A 9283-nucleotide genomic window follows, 5' to 3' on the forward strand; every position below is an offset into this window, starting at 1 on the left:
TCGCTCACACACACACACACACACACACACACACACACACACACACACACACACAGTCCTACTCTTATGCTAATGAAACGCATCACGAGCTGGTTGTGAGTGTAAAGCGGCTGGTCTCGGATCAGCCCTCAGCACGGTGACCTCTGACCCCCAGCGTGGTCTGCGCTCCTCACCTGAAGGTCTCCTCCTGCAGCTGCTCCAGCTGCGTCTGAAGCTGCAGGTGTCTGCGTCCCGCTGGACTGTTCAGATCCCCGATGGAGTCCGACTGGTTGAGCCGCTCCATCAGCACCTGGTTCTCAGCCAGAAGACTGCTCTTCTCCTCCTGGAGCGCCGCCACCTTCAGCACAGACGCACAGAGAGTCAGTGTGTGTGTGTGAGTGAGTGTGTGTGTGTGTGTGTGTGTGTGCGCGAGTGAGTGAGTGAGTGTGTGTGTGTGTGTGTGTGTGTGTGTGTGTGTGAGAGTGTGAGAGAGTGTGAGAGAGAGTGTGAGAGAGAGTGTGAGAGAGAGACTGTGTGTGTGTGCGAGAGAGTGAGTGTGTGTGTGTGAGAGAGAGAGTGAGAGTGTGTGTGTGTGTGTGTGTATATGAGTGTGTGTGTATGTGTGTGTGTGTGTGTGTGCGAGTGAGCGAGTGAGTGAGTGAGTGAGTGAGAGTGAGTGAGCGCGTATGTGTGTGTGAGAGTGAATGTGTATATGAGTGTGTGTGTGTGCGAGTGAGTGAGTGAGTGAGTGAGTGAGTGAGTGAGTGAGTGAGTGAGAGAGAGACCATAATAACTCTTCCTCCAGTGAAAAAGTGTTCTGGTCTGAATCAGGAGAGAAATCTGCACAGAACCTTTTTTCACAGTGTGAAAAAGATTTTGTCTTCTCCAGATGTTAACTGATGGACTGGAGTGCTGTGGATTACTTGTGGATTATTGTGATGTTTTTATCAGCTGTTTGGACTCTCATTCTGATGGCACCCATTCACTGCAGAGCATCCATTGCTGAGACACTGATGCAATGCTACATTTCTACAAACCTGATGAAGAAACACATTCATCCTGATCTCAGATGAACTGAGGGTGAACATATTTGCAACACATGTTCATTTCTGGCTGAACTATTTAACAAAAAAAAACACTTCAATATTCACTTGCTAGTAAGTGAAATTAATTATGTCTTATTCTCTAAATGGATCTAAATGTTTAAAGCAGACGTACAGATGAATGTATTAAACTCATACGTATATACTCAATAACAAATCAATCAATTTCATAGGTGCATCATGCGGCGGTCTGACTCTACACTCAAGCGAAGCTGCGGTCACGTTCAGACACGAGCTCCTGCGCACTGAACTCTGGGTAGTTTTGCTGCAGGATGGATCTATCAGTGTGTACAGATATCAAGCGCTGCAGTCAGCTGATTGGCCCATGGTGGCGTCTACTGTTGCCATAGGAACCATAGGGCCACGTCACACAGGGAGGAGTGAGGATTAGTCTACAGGGTTACAGCGTTAAAGGCCCTGCACACTTATTAGGGATGTTATCAAGCAGACAGCAAATTCTGGATGCAAAAACAACAAAGGGTGAGAGCAGAAGAAAATAAAGACATTTACCCTGTCTTCTAGATCAATACACTCTAACCTCAGTCTATCTCGCTCCTCTTGGACGAGGTACGCCTTCAAAAGCAAGGCAGAGGAGGAGAGGTTACCACACCAACAACAGCACACTGAAACACTCCACAACACTTCACAAGCAGTGAGCATTCGCCAAATCAACACATTCACTACCATACCAAACAAGCACACATCGGTTAAAAAGGAGAGAATGAATGAAGTGGCGGTGCTTTACCGTGTTTACCTGAGCATGCACTGCACAGATTTAATCCGTGCATCGTTTAGTGACCAAACATCTGCTAATAAAAACTCTAGGATGTGAACCGACCCTGATTAGTGAGGTTCAGCTGTGGAGATGCGGATCAGGGGGCGTATTACAGAATATTTCTTATCTTAGGTCTTAATTTAAGAGACGATACGATAAATTAGGATTTTTTGCAAGTTCGTTTTACAGAAGCAAATTTTAACTTGATTAGGGATTCTTATCATGTCTTACATAGGGCTGCCCACAGACACAGAAAAATTCTCCCCCGATAAGAATTAGTCTTCCCGGGATAATAACGATAAAGTCTAGTTGTTGACATATTTCTGTGTGCGACTGTGTGGAAGAAGGCGGACGTGAAATTGAGGAGGAGTTTATCATTAAATGAGGAGCTCCTTCTACAATCTGGAACTGGCTTGGTCACAAAAAATCGCTCTGAGCCTTGAATAAATGTAGTACAGTAGCACATGTGCAATAGTTTGCATGTGTATGAGCCTGTTTACAAACCTGTTGTCCAACAAACATATCATTTATTCACATGCCTTTTCTTCAAATTAACTTAATAACATAGTCGAGTGTTTGAAACAATTTCTTTTTGTGACCAGACGTGGTTTCATATTACAGAGTGATAGTTTTATATACAGCGATAAAGCATTGCATTATAAATATACTTTCCTTATAAAAAATGCCCAAGATGGCTTGAAGCACACAGATAAACCATATATTTTGTGCAATCATATGTTTATTGTCTTCAAGTTTCATCAGTTAAAAATCCTCTATCTGTGTTTTATTCTGCGATAACTGGATACCTTTGTCCATATTAGGGATTTCCTGGAGCGTGGTCAGTGCAATTACTTCTGCGATGCATGTGTGGAGTTTCTGCACGAGGGCGCCCTCTGGCTTCCAGTGTGAATTAAACACTCATTACATTACGTGTGTACTCAATAATGCTCACAACACCCAATTTTGGGTAAAAATAGGAAAGATAATACTTTTCTCTAAAGAAACAGGATTCCCTAAATTATTGTCATTGATATCGTTATCGCAATAAATACCAGAAATATCGTGATATATTTTTAAGCCCATATGGCCCATCCCAGGAAATCTTAAACTGCATCATCAAGTTCGACAATCCACTCTCAGGTCTGTTACCAAGCAACCACAAGCTGCTAATGAGGTAAACAATGGATAAACAAAACCGCCGAGCTTTTCATTTCAGTGCCGCGGAAATTTAAACTTTGATAAGTTCGGTAGAAAAGGCAAAGCCGATACTATTTGGTAAGTTTTCACCTTCGCTCACTCACGAAGAGAAAGACGGGGAGCGGGCAAGAGTTGAGCATTAACCGTACAGCTGAGTCTGTGAAGAAAAAACGGTTGGACAGTTTGTTCCATTAGCTTTAAAATAATTTAGAAGTTAGGACAGCTGTGGGATTGCCCTAAAGTTAAGACAGATTTTAGGAGGTTTCTGTAATACCCCCTTCCTATCTGTAGTTAAGATCAGATAATGCACTTAGGAAATGCTGTTCTGTAATAGCTTTTGTTGTCCTAACTGAAATGACCATGGTTACCAAACAGGTAAGATAAGATTTTATCTTAAGAAGTTAGGATCTTTCTGTGATACGCCCCAGACACGCGTGACTCGAGACGCGTCCGTACCTGCATGTCCAGCTCGTGACATCTCTGAGCGATCTCCTCTTTAGTGGCCAAAGCGTCGTTTAGATCCTCCACAGTCTTCTTCAGCTGAGCGAGAGGAAAACACACGTCACACAAACCCAGCCCTGCATTTATTAACTGTGCTCCAGATTCCTGTGAAGCAGAAACTACCTGTCGGTCCAGATCAACGAACGAGTCGCTTCCGGAGGACACAGGCGACTCTTTACTCATCAGCTGCGGGAACAACACACACATTAACACCAGTCTACAACACACACTGCTGGCCAAAATAATCAGAACACTAGTATTTCCAGCAGCTAGAAAGTCAGTTATTTCTATCTTTTGCTGGAGTGTGTCAGGAGGAAATATCAGTTTACATTTCCAAACATTCATTGTGCCATTAATTGTAATAATGCAGTGAGATATATGTTAGTGCTGCACACAGAGATGTGATCTGATCATCATCAGTCTGTCTGGAGTCACATGAAGAAACAGAACAAACTGAGACAGACTCAATCCAGAAGAACTGTGTCTCCGAGACGCTTCAAGAAACCTCCTGCAAAGCTACAGAACTGTTAAAAGTTTTAGGCACTTTAAGCTGTAAAATGATAGATTTTCAAATCATAAATAGATTTTCTGTATCAATTAACTTCGATTAACTAAATTAAATCATCATCTGGTGTGAGCACCGTTTGTGTTTAAAGCATCTTCTGCCCTCGGTGCACTTGAGCAGAGTTTCTAGACGCTGACTGACCTCTTGGATGGCCGTCATGACCACGTGCTGCACAGACTCCTCCATCATCATGATAGTCTGGATATATTCTGCAAACAACATCACACAATGACATCCATGAAGTGGCATAACATATCAGAACTGACCCTATCACATCTAACGCCAACAACTGCCCCTAAAGACCCCACTGACCACTCCTAATGCGTTACGCTATCATTACTAACAGCTGAATTCTGAATCATATTGGGGAGCTTTGAGGTGACCAGATATAACTGAACATTTTAATCCAGAGACCATCTGATAATTGATTCACTCTGACTCAATCTCTCAGGAGCAATGTTTGTCTTTGTGTGCTTCCAGGGTTTCTACTGATATGAACAAGTTAAATTTAATACCACCTAAACCTGTGATGGAAATACACATTATATTACATACATATATGCAATATTTAATGTGTTTAATGTAAACAAGAAAACAAAATATTGTCACCATCATTGCTATTTATTATTATGATATACAGTGAACTTTTCATACAAAAGCACTGCATCACTGAGGTTTTTGGTGGTGTAAATTTATTCTAAAGCAATATTTTCATCAGTGTTCTATCAGCTTTTACATACTTAGGTCTGAATATTTTTGATATTTACCCTAGGACTTATTCACCTTTATTAGGGACTATTGTTATACATTTTTAAATGTATGCATCACCAGTCGTGTCAAATTCTTACAATTGACAAATAAACTTAGTATAGCCTACACTATAGGGCTGTAACCAGTCAAATTAAATAATTTACAAATAAATGTTTAAAATACATTTTTGAGTATACAAATCACAAAAGTTGGGGGGGATGCATAATTTTAAACATACTAAATCACCAGCAGGTGGCGGTAAGTCATTTAATTGGAGTCATTGAGTCATTGATTCAACTGATTTGTTCAAAACGCTGAATCATTCAGTAACAAAACACCGCTGAGTGTTGCTTGGAGAATAGCTGCCTAAATCCGTCTCACTTCATCTATATCTCACACACACACGCACACACACACACACACACACCCTGCTTCTGTTCGCAGTTGACAGCGCAGCCCAGGATGAGCTGCAACATTCGGCCCAGTTCTGCTGCGTCTGAATGCTCTGCGATGAGACTGATGTCTGGAAGAGTGAAGTCATTGATCTGCTGCCCCAACACCTGCAGAACCAATGGCAGCGGACAGAGAGGTCACAGGTCAATGCAAGAGAAAGAATCGTGACTGTCACATATAACAACAGAAATGTGTCATTTTAGTATCACACAGACAGATGCGTCTCACCTCATGGTTGTAATCCAGAATGCCTTTCAATATTTTCTTTAAATTGCTGATCTGAAAAAAAAAAAAAAAAGAGAAAATTGAAAAACCCTGTAAGACGTGTGAACCGAACACAAGAGTGACTGAGAGCGGATGCATACCTTTAACCTCCAGTTGTCTCCAACATCAGGTTTAATACGACTGATCCACGCGTCAGTGAAATACATGCCATCACTGAGAGAGAGAGAGAGAGAGAGAGAGAGAGATATGATTGTATCTAATAACGCAGTGAGATATATGTTAGTTGATCTGCTGCCCCAACACCTGCAGAACCAATGGCAGCGGACAGAGAGGTCACAGGTCAATGCAAGAGAAAGAATCGTGACTGTCACATATAACAACAGAAATGTGTCATTTTAGTATCACACAGACAGATGCGTCTCACCTCATGGTTGTAATCCAGAATGCCTTTCAATATTTTCTTTAAATTGCTGATCTGAAAAAAAAAAAAAAAAGAGAAAATTGAAAAACCCTGTAAGACGTGTGAACCGAACACAAGAGTGACTGAGAGCGGATGCATACCTTTAACCTCCAGTTGTCTCCAACATCAGGTTTAATACGACTGATCCACGCGTCAGTGAAATACATGCCATCACTGAGAGAGAGAGAGAGAGAGAGAGAGAGAGATATGATTGTATCTAATAATGCAGTGAGATATATGTTAGTGCTGCACACAGAGATCTGATCTGATCATCATCAGTCTGTCTGGAGTCACATGAAGAAACAGAACAAACTGACAGACTATGTTGTGTGTGCTTCATAGAGCTGTGCAATTAATCAAAATACAGTTTCGATTTCCATCTCCAATGATTATTAAAATACAATAATCGCGATTATTAAACGATGATTGCGCCCCATTCAATTTCACAAGCAAATCAGTAAAATCATGTAACGTGACTTTTGCAAAATGCGACATGCTTGATTTATTAAAGTTGATTAGCTTTATTCATGTTTTTAAAAGCGAAAGAGAACTTGTGCTGTGCGTCAGGAGGATTTCTGTGCATGCGCTCAGAGACGGGGTTAACTTTAGCTCAAGCTGCGCCTAAACTGTCAGATACACGCAAAAGATGTGTTAAAATGCAGTGCTTATTCACGTAATCCCTCATCGGTTATGTAATAAACGTAAAGAGTTGAGAATGAAAATATGTGTGTGACAGTACATTGGATCCGTGCGGCTCTTAAAGTGACAGCAGCCTAATATTCCTGCTGCGACTGTGAGCTTAATATTAATCAAAGAAAAAAGTCACTCACTGCTCTCGACTGAAGGACTTTTGTAGCTTTAATAAGAAACAGAGCAAGTTTAATTCTTACAGTGAAGACTATGCTGTTTTATTTGACATTAGGTTATTCAATCTCTGTAGTAGCTGTGCATTAGAAAAACAACCTTAAAGCACAGTTTGTTTCATTAGCATCATATGGCCCACTCATAATAGTGCTTCACATACATTTTCTGCAGGACTTGTGCCATGGCCACTCCGCTGGTCATCTCGTCCACCGCTGAACACGGCGCCTCCACAGCGAACGTCTGGATCTGAACACAACACACAAACACTGTATGAGACGCTGAGCTTCACCTGTGTGTTTGTGTTCTATTACATGCACAGGTGGAGCTGGGAAACACACACAGGCTCCATTCACTTCTGCTTATGCAATGCCACTGTAATCTGCATTAACAGCTCTCAGCTCCTGGAGAGTCAGCTTTCTCTCACGTTTCCTGAACGGAAAGGGTTTTGCATTCGGGAGCTCTGGACGGCAATCAAAACACAATCCGACTCAGCATCAACACAAAGCGCTATTGTGCGGCGCAGATTTCATCACGGGATCAGGACAGGAAGTCCCGCCCACAGGAAACAGAGCTGGAAAACAGCTGTGGTTGAATCACAGACGAGCACGAGGCGCTGGTTTGAGCTGTAAACAGAAGCGCTGTGATCCGAGCCTCTGACAGCAGCTCTGTGAGGAATGCGAGACGTCAGCGTGTGTTTGGGTGCGAGGCGCTTCACATCTGGAGCAGGAACACAACCCTTCAGAGACTCACATCAATCCATTTCACTTCTGCTTCCTGTCTGCAAAGCATTGACATTCTCTGGTGAAACTCGATGGAACCCAGGTTTAAAAAAAAAGTACATTTATATAATGTACTTAAAGTGCTCTATTTTTGCGCACTAATTTTGTGCTTAATCTACTAAAAATGATTCTTTAGTACTCCTTAAGATCATCTAAGTGTACTCAACTGTGCTATTTTGGGACACCATGAATATGAACTAAAATGCACGTTTAACACACTATCTCTGTATTTAAAAATGTATTTAGTCACCACTTGTCGTACACTTGAACCATCTTTCATACACTAGTACACTCAAGTGTACTACAAGTGGTGACTAAATACATTTTTTAAATACAGAGATAGTGTGTTAAAAGCACATATGTGACCCTGGAGCACAAAACCAGTCATAAGGGTAAATTTTGTGAAATTGAGATGTATACATCATCTGAAAGCTGAATAAATAAGCTGATAGGATTATGATAGGACAATATTTAGATGAGATACAACTATTTGAAAAAATCTAAATATTGAGAAAATCATCTTTAAAGTTGTCCAAATGAAGTTCTTAGCAATGCATATTACTAATCAAAAATTAAGTTTTGATATATTTACGGTAGGAAGTTTACAAAATATTTTCATGGAAAATGATCTTTTCTTAATATCCTAATGATTTTTGGCATAAAAGAAAAATGTATAATTTTGACCCATACAATGTATTGCTGGCTATTGCTACAAATATACCCCAGCGACTTAAGACTGCTTTTGTGCTCCAGGCTCACAGATTAGTTCATATTCTTGGTGTCCCAAAATATCACAGTTGAGCACACTTAGATGTTCTGAAGTTACAAGCACAAAATATTAAGTACAACATTAGTGCGTGAAAACAGAGCACTTTAAGTACATTATGGAAATGTACTTTTATTAACATGGGAAGTGAGTGCTGACATTATGAGTTTGCCTTCATCACATCACATTAGGGGTCGACCGATATGTGTTTTTCAGGGCCGATGCCGATACCGATTATTACAGATCAAGTAGACCGATAACCGATATTTTGAACCGATATATATGTCTGGTGTAAAAATTAAAATGTCAAAATTAAGAACAACAAGGGCTCTGACAAAAACTGCCTCCCCTGATAAAGAGTTAAACTCTTTATTTTTTGGCAAACAAAGGGTTTACCATTAAAATTAAAACATGGAAGAAATAGCGTATTGTGTGATTATTCTTTTAAACAAAAGTTGTAATAATTGTTGTAGTAGTCAGGGGTTAAAGCAAAAAAAAAAATCTTTTGACTGAAAATGTTTCCTCGGCCAAACCTGTCACACACCCAGTTTAAGAGCAGTGTTTTTCTTCTTGTAATCAAGAGCGCTTGTCCTACTAATTAAAAAAAATGAAGGAGCACCTTCTGATCAATAATAAAAAATTCTGATCAAAAATTTGCCTTCCTAATATGAGGTGAAGTGATTTACAGGGGCATTTTCTTTTTACCTTTGCAATGGCATCATTTTCATCTGTCAAATTCAATAATTGTATGTTTATAAGCTTTTTAAAATTTCTATTTAAAACAATATAATAAGAAGTAGAATAAGACAAATAAGTTACCAATCATGAAATTAGTATTAATGAAAAATTAATTTGTACTACAGAGG

General features: G+C 40.3%; 1 protein-coding gene across 3 annotated transcripts in view; it reads right to left on the bottom strand.

Annotated features, from left to right (window-relative positions):
• hook3 (hook microtubule-tethering protein 3) overlaps nucleotides 1–9283 on the bottom strand; it is a 43831-nt gene that overhangs the window by 26591 nt on the left and 7957 nt on the right. Inside the window, exons 2-9 of one of the 3 annotated variants that reach the window (XM_016484494.1) lie at nucleotides 7033–7118; nucleotides 6110–6182; nucleotides 5973–6023; nucleotides 5298–5430; nucleotides 4262–4329; nucleotides 3679–3741; nucleotides 3511–3594; nucleotides 174–337 (exon numbers count right to left, since the gene is read on the bottom strand). In XM_016484494.1, coding sequence (XP_016339980.1) covers nucleotides 174–337; nucleotides 3511–3594; nucleotides 3679–3741; nucleotides 4262–4329; nucleotides 5298–5430; nucleotides 5973–6023; nucleotides 6110–6182; nucleotides 7033–7118 — 722 coding nt within the window. Of the gene's footprint in view, nucleotides 1–173; nucleotides 338–1592; nucleotides 1656–3510; nucleotides 3595–3678; nucleotides 3742–4261; nucleotides 4330–5297; nucleotides 5431–5551; nucleotides 5603–5688; nucleotides 5759–5972; nucleotides 6024–6109; nucleotides 6183–7032; nucleotides 7119–9283 lie in introns of those variants that run through there. The other 2 variants (XM_016484492.1, XM_016484493.1) reach the window with 2 other exon arrangements.

The sequence above is a fragment of the Sinocyclocheilus anshuiensis genome, unplaced genomic scaffold, assembly GCF_001515605.1.
Source record: "Sinocyclocheilus anshuiensis isolate Anshui unplaced genomic scaffold, SAMN03320099.WGS_v1.1 scaffold745, whole genome shotgun sequence".
NCBI classification, from domain to species: domain Eukaryota; kingdom Metazoa; phylum Chordata; class Actinopteri; order Cypriniformes; family Cyprinidae; genus Sinocyclocheilus; species Sinocyclocheilus anshuiensis.